The 18,188-nt window shown below is 37.6% G+C and overlaps 1 protein-coding gene across 6 annotated transcripts in view; it reads right to left on the bottom strand.

Moving 5' to 3' along the window:
• SHTN1 (shootin 1) overlaps positions 1-18,188 on the bottom strand; it is a 101,901-nt gene that overhangs the window by 10,657 nt on the left and 73,056 nt on the right. For 3 of the 6 annotated variants that reach the window (XM_067709285.1, XM_067709287.1, XM_067709288.1), the window contains 3 exons: positions 15,547-15,600; positions 10,264-10,384; positions 5,733-5,925 (listed from right to left, as the gene is read on the bottom strand). In XM_067709285.1, the coding sequence (XP_067565386.1) occupies positions 5,733-5,925; positions 10,264-10,384; positions 15,547-15,600 (368 nt within the window). The other 3 variants (XM_067709286.1, XM_067709289.1, XM_067709290.1) reach the window with 3 other exon arrangements.

Here is an 18,188-nt window from a genome sequence, read left to right as displayed (position 1 = left end):
ACCTCAGTACCTTTGGAAGAATTAAAACAACACATAAAAGTACTGGCTTCATAAATGTTAGTGAAACGATAGTAACAACAACAAAACATCACCAAAGCAAATTCCAAATTGGAAACTGGCTCGTTACTCATAGCCTCCATCTATAATCAACATAGACATCCTGCTTATAGCAATGTAAGCACATTTCCTCTCAGATGAACGCTATTATAATATGGATATATATTAATATATATCGATAAAGAGTAACAGAAAATTTTAAAAATAAAGAGGCGAAACATATACAATGGAAGGTTGTAGGCTTTTACCCCCAAATGTTTTCCCAATTCACTTCACTTACATCACTCGAGATCATCAGATCTCCCCATTCTGTGGATAACAGAGCTAACGTGTCTCAGGTACCTCACACAGGATTAAAATGGAAGACAACTCTACCCATACCTAGGAATTATACTTGCATTTTCTTACTTACTGCTCAACTTACGTTTGCTTCTGAAATACTGACTTCCTAGTTACCCTTTAAATCAACGTCCCAGAATGTGTAAATGTGGAACTTGTCAACCTAACTGGAGTTCAAGAAGCAAGCTTTGGCTTGACTGTATTGCATGGTACTTTTCTGTACACACGGCTGGGAGACATGTCATGGGTCTGTGTCACATTTTAAAAAATGCATCTGCAATGGTGGCAAACTGATGGCTATTTCCAAAAACTGAATGAACTAGCAAAAGCCAAAGTCATTTGGAAACATATGTTGAACATATAGTAGTGGTTAAAATGGGCCATATCATTTTTTGACCAAGATAAAAACTGACACTAATTCTCTTACACAACCCGCCAAGTGGCTCTAAAGCACTCTTTACTTCTCACCCACTTTTTCCACCCCAGAATAAATGGATAGGAAAGACTGTCCAATTTATTTCCTCTGTGGTCAGGTATCTCTAATCCAAATAGGTCTAAAAGCATTTGGAGCAATAGTGACAGGGCTGGAATGAGTATCCTGACCCTTAAGAATATAACCCTGAAGGATAACAATCATTTCAATCTGGATTTGTAAGTTCCTAAGATGTAGTTTGAAAATTAAAATTTTTCAAAAAATTATTTTATATTTCTAGGTTTGTATTTTACTGTAAATCTATACTGAGAGACACGTTGGGGGTAAAAACTATGTGCTTAACTCTTGTTCTTTATCTTAACTGTGAACATCTTTATCAAGCAACCACATTTGGGAGGAATTATTGGGATTCTAGAGCTGAAAGAGACTCTGGAGAGTGCCTCATCTACTTGCCTCAATTTTAGATAAGAAAAACAGTACAACAAAAAGTGAAAAAACAAAAACAAAACACAGAGGTTACATAATTTTCCCAAGGAAACCTGGCCCAGTCAATAAGCCAGGTGTTCAGTACCTAAGCTTTCAACTCTAACTTTTGTCCTTGATAATCCAGTAATGCCCCAGCATTATAATTTTATATTAAGATAGAAAAAGAATTTATTGAAATATTTTTCATAAATTATTTAATTTACGTGACAACCCTACAAGGTAGGCATCATTACCCTCATCTTCCACGTGATTAAATGACTTGCCCGAGGTCATAAAGATAATAAATAGCAAACCCAAGATCCGAACCCGAGGTCTCACTGTAGAGCTGGAGTTCTGGAAATAATTCAGTGCTGCTCGCCACCCTGTGCATATGTGGAAAGACACTGATTTAGAAAACGGATCATGTTGTGTTTCCTTGTTACTCCTCGTCCAGTCTACAGTCTTCTACTGGTGAAAATACAAATCATTCTTGGCTTTTTTGACCCTGTGCAACACTCAGTTAGCCTATTTCCAGTTAGCCTATTTACTGTAGCTGTCTGAAAGTAATGGAATCGTTATCTTTTAAAAATTCTATAATTTGGAATTTTCCCTATTTTACATTGACCATCCCAGCCATTGATTAGCTTGAATCAATGAGTCTTACTCTATTTTAACACTGTCAGAATATTTTGGATCAGAAGGGAAGAGCATGAAAGCAAAAATAAGGCTTATACTCTCCATTCGCTTGGTCAGCTCTTTACCTCTCATGGCATAAAGGGAGATTATGAGCATAATTCCTGTTTGAGTAACAACTAATCGGAATTAATGAAATTCAAATTCACTGTTAGATTTAAGATATTATTACTAGATAGTATGTATTCATTAGAAATAATTGAGGACACAAATATTTCTAAAGCTATTATTGAAAGATAAATAGAAACAATTAGGCTTCTCCAAGTCCTGATTATCTTTTTCTTTCTTTTTCTTCTTTTTGCTTAAAAAAAAACCCTGCTTGCTCAGACTGGTGACAAGAATGTTAATTTTAATTAATCCTTGCAATTAAGTATTAAAGGTGTCTCTTGCTGTCTCATAAGTTCCTAAGAAATAAATCCATATATCTCTCTGGCTCTACAATTTACCAGATAGAAGTTACTCAGTAATTTGGAACATACACATATGTTGATTTTAGGAATTAAAAGGAAAATAAACTTTCTGGGAATAGCCTGATGCTATTTAATTTTCTGGGTAAGTGAAGATCTTATGCAGAAAACATCTTTGTTTCTTCCTTCACTTTAAAAGTTTTCTTAGTAGGTTAGCAAACTTTCCTGTCCACCTGAGGCAGTGAGCACAGCCGAATCTTTCTTTTACAACTGGGTATTCTGTTGTCTCTGATAACTTTATCTTGTATAGGTTCAAAGATGCAGAAGATATGCAAAACTGAATGTAAATGACTCCTAGGCATTTAAAAAATGTTTAAAAACCCAAATAAGCAACCAAATAAACCAAAATATCTAATATTTATGTACACATATATGTGTATATGTGTGACTGCTGAATAATGGGGGAATGCTGGTTAACTGAGTATTCTAATTAATTGATATTCTGCTGTTTTATTGATACTAAAAATGTATTTATTCATTCATTCATTTATTCAACAAGTATTTCCTGAGAGCCTACCATAAGGCAGGAGTTTTTCCAGGTGTTTGAGATACACCAGTGACAAAAAAATGTCCTACCCTCATGGAGTTTACATTCTAGGAGGGGAAGAGAGAAAATAAGCATATATATAATAAATGAAGTATGTAATACGTTAGAAGATAACTGTTATGGGGGAAAATGGAGTAGGGTAAGGGAGAATCAGAGTTTAAGGGAGTTGAGTTACAATTTTAAATAGGGTGGTCAGGGTAGGTAGGCCTCATTGAAAAGATGACATCTGAGCAAAGAAATGACAGAGGTGAGATAGTGCAGCTACTGGGGGAAGGGCATCTGAGGCAAAGGGGATAGCAAAAGCAAAGAGCTGGGGTGGAATGATTCTAGGCCAGAGAGGCCAAAGTGGAGGGTGGAAGGGAGCATAAGAATGGCAGGGACTGTGTGTGTGTGTGTGTGTGTGTGTGTGTGTGTGTGTGTGTGTGTGTGTGTGTGTGTGTGTGTGTGTGTGTGTGTGTGTGTGTGTGTGTGTGTGTGTGTGTGTGTGTGTGTGTGTGTGTGTTCGCAATAATGTAATGCATTAGAGCCTACTGTGATTGATATCCTCCCTTGACCTTGATTCCCTGTCAAGAGCCGATAATACCACTCACCTGAAAAACACTACGGTGGTGGTGGTGTCGCCACAGATCAAAATGGTGTCGCCACAGATCAAAATAAGGGTGCCATTACCAGAGAGCAAAGGCACTTTTTAAAAGCAAAGGGAACATTTGCACTTTTTAACTGCTGATCTCACTTCAAAGTGACAAACCAGGTCTATGAGGTAAGACAATGTGGTTGCCTCTACCTTATGGCTAGTATAACAGAATGAACCTGCTAGCCAAAGCCAGCCAGAAACAGCCTGAAAATAACCCTTCTCATTCCTGGTAGCTAAACCGCTTTCAGGGAATCCTGAGAAATCCCATGAGTTTTTACTTTTAAAGCTTACATATGACTACATTAAGTTCTTTTACTCAGTAAAAAGCTAGGTTTAAACATAAATGAATGAAGCACGTCTGGGAAGTGAATAATTACCATGTACATACACAAGACACTTGGATTCATTTGGATAGTCTAATTGTACTTAAGAAACACGTTTTTCAGAAAGGCACTCTTCTTTGGTAAATGACTGTCAATATGAAAATGCATGGCGTTAGTTATTTCAGCTAAAGCATGTCAAAAACTGAATAATCAAGCATTAGATTACAAAGTTTAAAAGTTAATACAGCAGCACAGAGTATTTGTATTAGTGCTTTAAGTAGATAAATTAAATAGAAACGTGTCTCTTAAACAGTCATTGAACAAGCAAGATGAGAAATAAATTGAGCTTCACATAGGCCTTTATGGCATCTAACAACTGTGTCTGTCAACAAATGGATCCTTTTCACTGTCAATTCAGCACACATTTTGCAGACCTTGGGTCTGCAATTATTTCATTTCCTTTCTTGGAAATGTAATTTCCACTTACTTTTGGAGAATAAAAGGCAGACAAAAGAAGGAAGGAGTTGCAGTATTTTCTGATTAAGATTATCTGTGTAAAATGGTAAAGGAAAAAAAAATCTATACACACACACTATAGCATTTCTCAGAAACTAAGTTGTCTCAGCCAAATTGCTTTTGTGTCTGGATACTGGTTCAAATGCAGCCAGACTGTTGGTGTCAAATTAGGTGCTAAACAAATTTAATAGGACAGACGAAGAATGAATATAGATCATTTTTCTGTTAGAACTGTTCAAATGACTCCAGTCAAAAGAAAGAAAACACATGACTGCAGGAGAAAATGTACTTTTTAAACACAATGAAATTAGATAAAACTGTAAATCAGCAAAGAAGGTCATTCATTCCAAAAGAGGGGAAAAAAGTTAATAGTACCAACAAGAGAAACGCAAGACTGGAAGAAAATACCAGTTGGCAAAAATAGATCTAAACTGAATCGCAACTGCATTTGTCCAGGCTTCACCTTTTAAACTAAGACAGGTACAGCTACAAAAAAGGGTTCTTTCTCCCCTGACAGAACGCAAAATCAAAGGTTTAATTAACCATGATTACAATATTTGCTGATCTGATTTGTCTCACCTCTTCCTTTTCTTTATGTGACAAACCAGCTGATATCCTGGCAAGAGAACTAAAGCAAAACTAGACTAATTTCAAAAAGAGCTTGCCATTGTTATAAAACAAACTGATCCTCCACCAGATCTGTCTGAAACACATTCAATAGCAGGATTAATTCTTTGTCAATCAAAGTGCCACTTTCAAGCCATATATAGGTAACTCTTTACATAGCGTGTTTTCAGTCTCAGAATAGAGCAATATTAAGGCACATCTTTGAGAATTAGAAAATAAGGCTGTAAAAACATACCCTTCAAAGTAAGTTTGAAGATCTAGTATCTTCTTTGGCTGCTCATGAACCATTAAGAGGGATGATCTAAGTATTTAATCTTGAAAGAATGATTAAGTGTCTTCTGATGCTGAATAAGGATCATCCAAGTCAATTCTTTGTGTAGAAGAAGAATCTGATTTTACCAAACCAGCTTAGGGATGGAATTCTCTTTATACATGTCTGCTTTCCATCAGAATAAGACCTCTAAGCTAGGAGCCTGGAATCAAAAGTTGGCTCATCAAACAGAGGAAGAAGAGTATTTATTGGCTAACCAAATTGAAATCTCTATCTAAGGAGAAACAAAGCAAAGTAACACACAAATTAGTCATCACAGATTCTTCTACACACTACTTAGTAAAGAGCATCATTACTTACTGAAATGTAACCTTGGAACTTGTGCATCCTTCCAATTTACACGACCCTTCACCTGGCTCAGGTGTTGGGGGGGACGGGCTGTTGAATTCTGCCTCCAGAGTTTTCTTGTTCAAGGCTGTTTTTGTTACACTGGATACAGAACCCAACACTGGCATGGATTTGGACTCTGAGGTGGCTAATATTCCAGTTGGACCTTAAAACCAAACACATACCTCAAGTTTAATAATTCTGTTCGATGCTTATTAATATGGTACTGAAAAACAGATGAGCTGAAAATCCCTCAGGAAGTGAAAAGGCCAAGTTTTGTTAAAATTTCAAGAGCATGCTGGAAAATGCTCCTATTAGAAATCTGCTCTGCTTTGGTGGTACTCCTGCTTTTCAGGACCACGCTGAGAAATTGTGTACAGACCTTTAACAAACTCTAAAACCCCAGGCCATGGTTTCCTCAACTGACCAGAGTCCTTTAGTAATACTGGAACTGTGAAGTCTTTACTTCTCACAGAGCATGGCTTTCTGACAGCTCTACTTGAATCATTTGGCCTCTCAAGAGTTAATTCTTTCCAAAACTCAGCTCTGATTTTAAACAGAAAATGGAATGATGTCAAAAAGCTCTTTTTAAAAGGCTCATGAAGGCTTCCTGAGCCTTAAATAGCTTTTATGAACATTTTCATTTTAATGTGATTGAGAAGTAAGTGGGTTTATTTCCTATTAAAATACAGACACAGGATTATAAAAATTAAGTGGCAAAGAGTTTGGCTGTTTACCTTTTGGACTTTTCTGCTCTTTGGGTAGGATCAGAAAACTGTAATAGGGCTTGTTACTACAATTATGGGCACATCAGTCTAAAACTTCTATGCATTGAAGCTAAGCTCCATCATTACTTTTTTTCTATCTTCAGTTAGGAAGATACTATCCTAGACAGTTTTTTCAAAGCAAGACTCTAGTATGTCTTTCTTGAAACTTCAGAAGGAATCCTTTTAAAACGAAGCAATTTATGAAATGTCACGAATGTACAAATAAAATTAGAACGTCTAAAAAAATAAGCTAGAGAACAACCCTGAAAGGTGAGGCTAAAAAAAAAGCAAAACTTGGGCTTCCCTGGTGGCGCAGTGGTTGAGGGTCCGCCTGCCGATGCAGGGGACACGGGTTCGTGCCCCGGTGCAGGAAGATCCCGCATGCCGCGGAGCCGCTGGGCCCGTGAGCCATGGCGGCTGAGCCTGCGCGTCCGGAGCCTGTGCTCCGGGGCGGGAGGGGTCGCGGCAGTGAGAGGCCCACATACCGCAAAAAAAAAAGAAAAAAAAAAAGAAAAACTTGGGACTCTCTATATCCTTAAGAAATGTCAGATCATCTCCTAAAATGGAAAGGACTGGTGGGTACAATCCAAAATGCTAGCTAATCCTTGATTATTAATATTAGGCTTTGGAATTTTATTCTTACATTTGTATATGAATGTGTCTGATGCAGTATAACAAACATATGAACTCCAAAAATGACGTTATAATTTGAAAAACCTATCTAAGAGGGGCTGGGAAATTGTGCAGCCATTCTGTTACTGCAGCTCCTCTAGACTTACTCCACGTGGGAGACACAGATCCTCCCTGGTCTGGTAGAAAGCCTCAGCTCACAAAGCATCAGTGTCTGCCTTTCTCATTTATTTCTTCTGTACCGTCTGAGCAGACAAATTTGTGACATTATAGAATATTCTGGTTCAAAAGGCCCTTCCCTCCTGCCTGTGACAAGCCTCACGCTGCATGGGGATGTCGGGGTAAAGAGAAAAGGGCAGAAAGATCAAGAAAGTTCATTCCTCAAAGTATAAATATGAAGCTGAACGTAAGATGTGCTTCAGAGCAGCTCTGCTCAGCCCTTGGGTAACTGTTGACTGCAATACTATAGAGAGCTTTAAACAATCTGTCCTTGTAGAAAAGCAAGATCTGTTTCTGAATACACACCAACGCCTGCTGCTGTTCTGCAACTGAAGCCAATTCAAAAGGAGGGAGAGTGGGTGAGCTGAGCCAGAGCTGTTATTTTTCTTACATACAAAAAGAAATAAAGAAAAATGCCTAATGTTTAAGATGATGATGATGATGAACACTATTATTATTGCATCCTATTTAAGCAGTCCAATGTTTTCCAAGAGGCACTTGCTGCTCTTAGAAATGTCAGTTTTGTAGCCCACAGTCTAGGTAAATCAAGGAAATACCAGTTAGCCCCGTAAGAAAAATTCTAAAGAAAAAGGTGTTTCTGTGGCCCCTAAGGGAGATACTAACTTGGGATATGAGTTCTCCCAACCTCAGGCTGCCTCTGCCTCAATTATGATGCTTCCTTTCTCCACTTTGTAATCTCACCTTTAGCCTTTCCATAACCCTTTGTGTGCAGAAGAAAAAAATCTCAGAGATTCAAATGCACCTGAGGAACAAACCTATCAAACTTCTCTCTGTAATTTGCTCCCACTATGCAGTTGTGCTACTTTAGCATCTTATTTGCCCCCTGGAATTTTCATTTTCTCATTCCATGACCTTTATAAAAAGATTACATAGTAAATACCTCTGCCAGTTTGATGCTTGCAAAACATTTGAACCATGTAAAAAAAATAAGTTATTTCTTTTACTAGATGATAGAGTTTGTAAGTTTGTGTCCTCTCTATCCCCCCACACACCCTTTTTTTTTTTTTTTGGCTTTGGCTACTAGGGAGCTCAAAAGAAAATTTCTGCTCACTTACAAGTCACTCCCTTCAGTATGTTTCCTCTCCATCCTGCCAATTACACAGTTCTTATTTCTCTATCCAAATATTAATGATTCTATTGAATATGTATCTCTTATTCTAACTTCCCTCAAATGATACCTTGAATATTTGTATACTGGTGGAATATAATCAGTAAAATGAAAGAGTCTCACCATGTCCATAAAATGTGTTCCTACCTTTCTCCACACTTTGAAATACTCAAATCTTCATATTGACTAAAATAAAAATGTTTCCTCATTTCTCCCATGGAAAACTAACTCTGAAATAGTGAGTGCTGCAAGTTTGACTAAGTGAGTGAAGAAAGAATGTTTCTGGAGGAACAAAAAGGTCAGTGGCAAAATACAAAATGTAAATGACAGAGCACAAAAATGGCATTCGCAAAGTCCTAAAAATTAATGAAAACTACATGAATACTTTCAGGATGAAATGCTGGAAAAGTCACAGCACTAACTCACAAGTGAATAACAATTCATTATGGAGGCTGGTAAATTCTTGTAAAGCGAACATAAGGGGGAAAAAAGTCTCTTATGGCATCCCTTAGTTTTCCTGAGAGTTGGTTATTTGGGCGTGGGGTGGTGGTAATTCTTACAGGATACTAACAGCAGAATTTCTAGAACAAACTGAATGGCTAATTTTTTTTTTTTAAAGAAGGGCACAAAGTCTTCATCTTTTTATAAAAACGGTTTGGCTGATATTATGCTGCTCCTGGTTCAAGGAACCAATTTACTCCATTGAGTAAATCCCTACATGAAAGCTAGAGCTTGATTATCAAAAACCCAAATCCTTAATATTCTAGCAATTTAAACTTGATAGACATGACAACAATGCAAATTTAAACTGTTACAATAGACTAATTGGAGTTGATTGAACAGAGTCTAAAAGATTCAGTACATTAGCTGTGGTTGCTATTAATTTTAGTTTAGGGGAGTTTTTCAAAAGCAGCCTCCTGGCAACAAGGGGAAAACCTCATAAAGGTTTCTGCTAATTCCCACGATCAAGCTGATGGAAAAAAAACTGAAGACATACAAAGTGAGTTCTGAAACACACTTTGAAGTCTAATACACGCATATCATGATACCAATGCAAACTGTGATCTCAAGATGCTCAGATGGTCATTTATAGTTGATGACAGAGCTGGACTTTCTCATTCACTTGATTCACAGGCAGGGACAATAAACTAAATGGATATGAAAAATAAAGACGATTTCTTTGCATTTGTAACTGATTTGTAATTACGACTATTATTACTAACTATTGTGCTCTTTGTTCCAGGCACAGTGCTAAGCAATTTTTATATATTGAAATATATTGACTTAATCCTTAGAATAATCCTATGAGGTGGTGCTTTTATTATCCTCATTTTATAGATGAAGAAATTGAGGCACAGAGAGGTTGAGTAATTTGCTTAAAGGGCAAGCAGTAAACTGCAAAGCTAGGATTCAAACTCATGCCTTCTGGTTCCGGAGCCTTTACTCAATGCTACATTGTTGCCAAAGTCCATCCCGGATGTCTTTACCAAAGGGCATCTTGCCTTAAGCAAACAAGATCCATAAATAAATAAACATACCAAATAAATAAACATACCAAATAAATAAACATACCAATAAATAAAAATACATAAGCACTCTTATGAGATACCCATTAAGTACCTTTGCCATCCAATACTTCTCATTCACATAAAAAAATTTAATAATAATTTTTAAAAGATCATTTTATGTTAAAGAGACACTTAAAGGAAGATGCTTCAGAGAGGAAGAGTAGAACCGTGGAAAATTCAAACCAGCTTACTACTGCTATCTGCTTCTGTTGTCAACTTTCTGCGACGCAAAATCCTTTCTAACTCAGTTTCACTGTTTTCAATGTGAAGGGATTTTAAGCTTCTTGAACTAGTGGATTTGTTAAGTGTCCCCTAAAGTGAAAACAAAACAAAAACAAAAACAAAAAGGTTAATGTCTTAATACAATACACAAAAGAATATAAAAGTCAAACCACCAAAACATTACCAGAATTTGAATGGAATTAGGAACTAAAATGAATCTGCTATATATGTATTTTTAATGTGCATATCTTTAACACACAGTGTTGGATCATTTAAGAAGATGCTACTGATGATGTAAGATGTTAGCTTTCGTAGCAAAAGAACAGCACAAGAATACCTCTTGATGGGCTAACTATATGAAATTCAGTGGTGGGAAGGTACTTGCACATTGATGATTAAGATTCTGATGTGTGTTGGTCGACCACGCGGAGAAGAAAACAGATATACTGAACTCACCTTAGAAGGTTATCTTGACATGGCAGCCATGAGTTACTGACCCAAATCCTTGCGGCACTGAAAAATGTGGCCGATTCTTCAGAGAGAATGACCCTGGCCGCACACCTGGTGACAAGGCGTGCTGCCGAAGGAAGCACATAACGCTCTCCGGCGGCCTAACCCAGGAGGTGCTACGCTGAGCACACCTCGCTTCTCTGTGAAAGAGCAAAGGCTACAGTCTACAGGGAGGCAAGGAAGGGCCGGCGCCGTAATCCCACACTCCTGAACAGAGGAGGCAGTGAATGAATGGATTACTCAGCACCCGGAAGACACTGAAGGAAACAAGAGATGCCATAAAGCTGTGCTCCTGCTGAAAGGCGTACTGACTTTCAAGAGGACAGAGGAAGACCCAGGCAATGCTCCCCTGCCCTGGCTCCTCCAGGAAGTATGTTATGGAGGGAGAGCTACGGTCTTCTATCTCCATTACCAGCCAAGTGTTTGTACAGAACACTGGGTGACACACTTCTTCGTAGATTTAAGGGGTAAGGATTTAGCACCCCACCATTACAAGTGGTCCATTTTCTTTTCTAAGAAATGCCCCCTATTTCTTTGAAAGAGCCCTCCTCAGCTGTGCCGCAGGCTTAGGGGGGAATAAAAACCCAGCTGAACCACAATCTTTTGATCAGAGAAAATCAGAACCTCAAGTCAGGTATAACTTGCCAGACTTCAGGCCAGAGTCGGAAGGCAGGCTTTGTCCACCCAGGCTAACAAGTAGGCCAGCCTTTGTCACTTCAGCTCACTATGGGCTTGCCTGAACGCTGCTCCCTGCCCCTGCCAACTCCCTGAACGATTCTAAGAATCCTACTAGCTAAAATGGTAACTCATGTTTCTTCTTTAACCTATAAAACAAAAAAAGTAGCTTGTAAAATTAGGTAGTTACAAATCTCACATGATATAGGTTATTATGTTGGTTCGGTTAGAAAGGTGTTTTTCTCCCTAACTGCACAAAGTTATAGAAAAGCAGTCTGTTGCTGGGAAAACTGACCAACAAGATTAGGAGATTATATTCCTCTGCTGTCAGCTAGCTAACCAAAACTGATGTGTAAAATTCTTAAGGCTCATATTTTAATCAGGCATCTGATACTTTCCCCCTGGAAGAACCTCTTTCTACTTTGGATTTATTGCAAAAATTCATAAAATACATTAAAGGAAAATCATATTACATGTAACACTATAATAGCTTATTCTATAATTTAAAAAATTAGATGATTTCTTTATTTAACAGTTAACAATGCAGATCTGTACCCACTCATCAAAGAGTTATATAGTAAGGTAGGATTAACACTGATAAGGTAACGAAAACAGAACTAAAACCAATTCAGATAAATTTTTTTTAATGCATTAGAAAAACTATTCCCAAATCATTTGTGTTTATAATTTTTAAAAAGTTCTATCATTTGTGAACAGAAAAACTTATGGCCCTTACTAAAATCACTCAAACTACCAGACTGTTTGAACATCAAGGACATTCTGTGTGATTTTCCCAATGGCTAGAGTTAATTCAAGAAAAAGATATGTGTCTGTGTATGTGTGTATGTACATGTACATACACATATACCTTCCAAGGATATCTTTTATTGAAGAATTTACCTTTCACAAGAGTCTCTATTTTTGTTTGGATAACCGCATTACTTCCCCAAACTCCTGACTGTGGTGAGCTATCCTCTCATCGCACCTGATACTGAAGGAATTCATTTTCCAAGTTCTAATCCTTGAATTCCCAATTTTTTTCTCCATTCACTGACCAAGGCGGTTGACTAGGTTAGTATAGGAGCAAACTTTAAATATGGAGGCAATTATGGAGGAAAGGTTTCTGTATGGATCTCAACCGACGTGATAAAGGAGCTCAGCTAATGAAGTACCAAGACTGTCTTAATTATCTACTTATATTATAATCATAAAATTAGAGAAATCACAAATCACCACGTGGTACATACAATTCCTTCACTTCACAGAAAAGAGAATCCTATAAATCAGTGATCCTCAGCGTTTTGGGCCAGGTCCCACAGTAAGTCAGTGATAGGGCTGGACCTTGAACTTAACTTTTCTAATTTCTATTTCTACTCCAAACCGCTTTCATCATTTAACAGTCTTAATCCCCATGTTAGATAAATGTTCATAATACCAACAACTCTAATTGTCAGGGAACAAAATTAACTATTCAACAATTCCTGGGTAATATGAAAAACTGAAGATGTTCAAAAAAGACCTAAAAGTGAATTTTTAAAAAGTTGTTCTTGTCTCTTTGATTTAGAGGCAACTGAACTTGAGAAGAGACTTTCTGATTTATTTCTGTTGATTTATTCTTTGGAAATGCCCATTTCCACTTAGAGTGGCTTTTAAATGGCTGGTGTGGCTCAAGAGGTTTGCGAAACCTAAAAAAAAAGAAACCCTTGTGTGACTATGAGAAATAGCTATATATTTTTTATCCACAAAATACACAACTTTAAAAATTAAGTGTAAATAGACTTGGAAGAATAAGTTCAGTCAACATTGAGACTTTAAAAATTGGCTTGAAAAGTGTACAACTCAAAAGACAGTGAGGTTTTCCAACTCCCCCAAACACGAGATGTGTTTTCTACCCATGTGCTAAGTTTCAGCAGTAGGCTTACAACTCAGGTCACTTTCATTGCAGTAAAAACACCCCCAGACTGAGTTCATTCCTGGTTTCTGTTTTGCAGTAGAACTGAACACAGAGCTTCTTGGTTTCTTGGCATCTCTTGGTACAGGTGCTCACTTTCCACTTCAGTACACAATCTGTAGACTTTTTATGTTCTTTTCATGTTTGTTTCTCACATGCCACAACTGTGAGGTTCGTGTCATGTACTTTGCTGGGTACTAAATTCTGATAATACTAATAGTCTGAACTCCAGCAAGAAGCACCAATAGAGCCCCATCTGATAGGGGCTTCCTTTCTCTCCTAAAAGAAGTATGGTTTATTGGCCCCAAGTGACTGGGAGTTACAAGTGATCCATCATCCCTCAAGGGAAACGTCTGTGGTAGTAGTGGAAAGTTGCCATTTGGCACAGAAGAGTACGGGAGAGCATCGTGAGTTCCACTTTAAAAAAATTTAATGCAAAGAATAACAGCTATTAGTGATACACATTAATGCCATGTAAAGTAGAGAAATCTAATGATAAATCCAGGACAAAAGAGGATGAGGGCAATTTGAAGAAAAGAAAGATGTTTTGACAATTTTTATAATTTGTTAAGTTATTCCACAAAAATCTGTTCACAAATTTCTCTCCTTGAAGTGGCACAAAACTATAGTGAGTATGATTGTATAGTGAACATGATCTTTAAAAGCAATGCTGTGATTTTCAGTAAACTTGCTACCAACCAGCATTATCAGCAAGTGGGGTAACCTGGGTAATCAAATATCATATGTATCTCATGTAGATGTCTGATTTTTCAAATAAACCTGACTTAAAAAACAAACAGTGAAGTTTACTCTTTCACTGAGGATCAGAACTATGACCCTAGAACCTCCAAATGCCCCTGGGGGCATTTTCATGAACAAAAATTAGCATTACAATGTAGAGACAACAAAAAGGACTGTCATAGGGCATTCTCCTTAACAGAACACTGGATAACAAAATTTTCTCACCAAAGAATCCATGAGATAATAACTACATACTTTTTCCATGGTTTTAATACTTTATTCTGTAGGTAGACCACTACTGTTAGCCAGTGCTACATACCTCTCTTTAGTATTAATTCCACTCACCTAAAAACTATAGCAAACTAATTAAGCCATTCCGAGTTAAGTCTACTGTTTCATGCTTGATGAAAATAATTTTGTTTACCACAATTATGTGGATGTCTGCATGCAATGCATAATTAGCACAGTAACAACGAACATGGGAATATTAGCTCTACCTCCGCCCCCATGTTTGTTGACTTACTGTGCATAATAACTGGTATTGAGACTGTAACAAGATCTGAGAATAAAGCTCTTAGTATCCAAAACATTTTCTAAGTGAGGCATTTGTCTCCGACAGAAACTGTCAGACAGGGCAGTACTCATTTATTTTGTTGGCAAAATCTCATACTTTGTAAAGAAGAAATATGACTAGAGATGGGCATTAAGCATGTTCTCTAACGGATGTGAATTACTTTTAGAAAATGAAATTCGTAACATAAAGAAAGGAACTTCTATTATCCAAATTTATCATGACTTTTCAAAACTGTGAGAAAAGCAGACTATGACTCTGATGCTAAAATATTTGGGGAGAATCTCTGATTTATATTTAGGTGCCAAGAATTCCACTTTCATGCCCCAAAGTTAAGCACTATCCATGTGAGAGACTACTATACAATATACTATTATTTACTACCTTTATCGTAGATTTACTTATAAATAAATCTACTGTAATCTATGTATAGATTTACTTATAACATTATTTACTATATTTATATTTATAATATATCTACTATATAAGCATGTACTGATCCTCACATCTGGCCAGACACTTTATCTTCAAGTTGTAATACAAGTATTGGAGAACAAGAACAGGAAACAATGATTTGCGGGAAAGTGTACCCATTCTTTTAGAATAGAAACAGCAGAGTACTGACACATTATTAACACACCCAATGGAGGAGTCCACAGCACAGTCAAGTAAACTATCAAAAGTAATGAGGCTTACTGTAAATGGAAATCAAATATATCAAAACCAATTATTCATAACAGTAGATTTTTAAAATATTCTTCCATTTTCCCATTAACTAAATAATAAACTGAGATCTATTCTTACCAGTATTCCTTTTAGTTCATTCACTGCACTTTCAGAGCCTTTTGAAGATTCTGGCTACAATTGTAAAAAAGAAGAAAAATGACGGAGTAATTCAGTTTTAAGATACCCAACAAAGACTTTTACATGGCAAAGAGTTGGTGGCTTATATTGACTACATTTTTTAAATTAGGTTTATGTCTTACGGTTAGTAAAAAATATTAGACATGCTAATGCTCCCAAGGAGCAGTTAAATAGAAAATTAGGTAAGAGCCAAGCTACCATCTTCTACACATCATTTTGTTACCTACTATCATCTTATGTAGAAAAGATCTGGTAAACATTAAATTTCAAAGATTTAATTCCAAATTATTCAGAACATTTTACAATAAACTCTTCTTCACTCTCATTGCTGGACTTGAGCCAGCAAACGAGGACTAGGAAGGCAGGAGTGCAGAGCAGAAAGCAAGCAACAGGGCAGAGCACCTCTCAGCTCCGTCAGCTCCAGGCCAAGGCCAGCTTACAGAGGACTGGCACGTCTAGTTTCATGAATTTCACAACCGGGATCACAGGAGAATGTTAGCATCACCAGCTACCAGAGTAGTAAAAGACCTCAGAGGGCGTGCAGTCCAAGTACTTCATCTTACTTATGAGGAAAGTTACACTTTGAGGAATTCTGTATTTGAGTCAGGTGTCTTGATTACAAGCCCAGTTCTCATCTGGCTACACCACGAACAAAATAATTTGAAATGAAATTCTGGGTAATACCTGCCTGCCCCATAATACCACAGTCTTCGTGGACCCCTCAATGAAAAGATGGCTGAAAAAAAACCCTCTGATCTTCCCTGTACCACTTCCTTTCACAAAGGAGATGAAGAGAAAACCTACAAGACACAGTGAAAGGAATCACTCAGGCCTCTCATTCCTAGAAAAGAGGCAAGGCTAATCTTTCATCAAGAGATGGGAGGTGATTAATGGCAACCTATAATTCTTTCCTCTCAAAAGATAATAAAAGAATAAGATCCTATTCCAATTTTTAAAAACGTACAGTTAGAAAAAGTGAGAGAGAGGTTTGCTGCTCATGTACAAATTAAACTAAGGTGTTCAACTTTCATAGCCTCCGTTTTCTGTGAAATACACATGCCATCAGTGGCAGTCACAAGTGCCAGTCAGAAGCTCTAAGACACTAATTTTAACCACACCAGCACCACCACCAACATCAAGGAATTTAGTAATACGCAGTTAAATTAGTACTCTCAAGGCAGGCTTGACTTCTGTAGGTAAGCTGTTCGGTGACATGTTACGACTTCTGAACAAACACCCTGCCTAAAGGCATACTCAAAAGTGCTGCTATGCCACTCAAGTTGCCCTCTGACTGCACAAGCCTTTTCAAAGCCTGGACTGCATACTCTCATAACTGGTGACATTTCAGGAAAGTACTGATGGTACTGGGGGAAGAAGTCTGCACTGAGGCATGCAGTGACCATTTGTTTTAAAGGTTACTGACCAGGTCATTCACCACTATATCTACACAGTTTTAATGATTAAGAGCAAAAAAACCCAAAACAAAACAGTTGTCCACTGATCCTTGTTCAGCTGTCCTCCAGATTTTGAACTGACATTAAATAATGTGTAACTGTTGAAAGAGTCACGGCAAGAAAGAAAAAGGACAAAGTGATATAACGAAAATGAAAGTACATACAGAACACTTACGATTTAAGAAGTTTTCAACATTTTTCTTTCTAAACTAATTTTGTTTCTTTTACGACACTGCATTTTTCTCTAGTAATAATTTGGTTTTGCTATTCTTTCCAAACTAGTTGTGACATGAAAGCCATAAAAATGTATTATTTTCTAAGGTTCTACTTAGACCCTTCATTTTAAAGTGGTTTCACATTTTACTCTATTTGACCCTAACAACAACCGTGTGAGCCAGAGAGGGTATCTTATGGAGAAGAAGCCCGGGAAGCTGGGTGATAGTGCAAGGACCCGACTCCAACAACAGTGCTCTTCACTCACTCATCAGACACTGGCACTGAAAGAGCTGTGCCCAACTATCTACACGCTCAGCTTCTCGTCCAGTTCTACATTCTGCCCATTTGCTTTCAGAGCTCTAGCACAAGACTGAATTACTCTCCACAGCTGGCTGAAGCTTCCATTTCCCTAGATGTGAATCTTCTCTTGGCGTGGAATGCTCGTTCCCTCTTCCCAACCCCCTTTCCCTGGACAGCCCACACCACAGCCATTCCTGCCTTGTCCAGTTATCTTGTTTGCCTGTGACAAAGTGGCAACTTTAAAAGCCCAGGTGAATTTCTAGTGAATAGTCATGACACTTGGGGACACTGAAGTAGCTGAAGAAGGGCATCCTTGAGAGTAAGAAAGGACCATAAAGTTTGGTTTAAAGGAAGAGGAAAAAGAAAGAGAAGCAATCTGCTGCTACCTTATTAGAGTGAGGAAGGAAAAAACATTTTTCAAGAAAAATGTCAAAAACTCTACTATTGAGTCTATTTAAATGGGACAGATATACAAGGGGAAGGAAAAGCTCTGAACTAGACACTAGGTACTTCCACAGACCCTGGAGCTCACTGTGGTCTAGCTTAGAAGACAGCTGATGATACAGATACACAAGTTTCTCCTTGAAGTGATCGGGAATAGGTCTGTGAAAT

Source organism: Pseudorca crassidens, chromosome 16 (genome assembly GCF_039906515.1).
Source record: "Pseudorca crassidens isolate mPseCra1 chromosome 16, mPseCra1.hap1, whole genome shotgun sequence".
Taxonomy (NCBI): Eukaryota; Metazoa; Chordata; class Mammalia; order Artiodactyla; family Delphinidae; genus Pseudorca; species Pseudorca crassidens.
The sequence above is the reverse complement of the archived record's forward strand: the minus strand, read 5'-3'. Positions and strand labels throughout refer to the sequence as shown.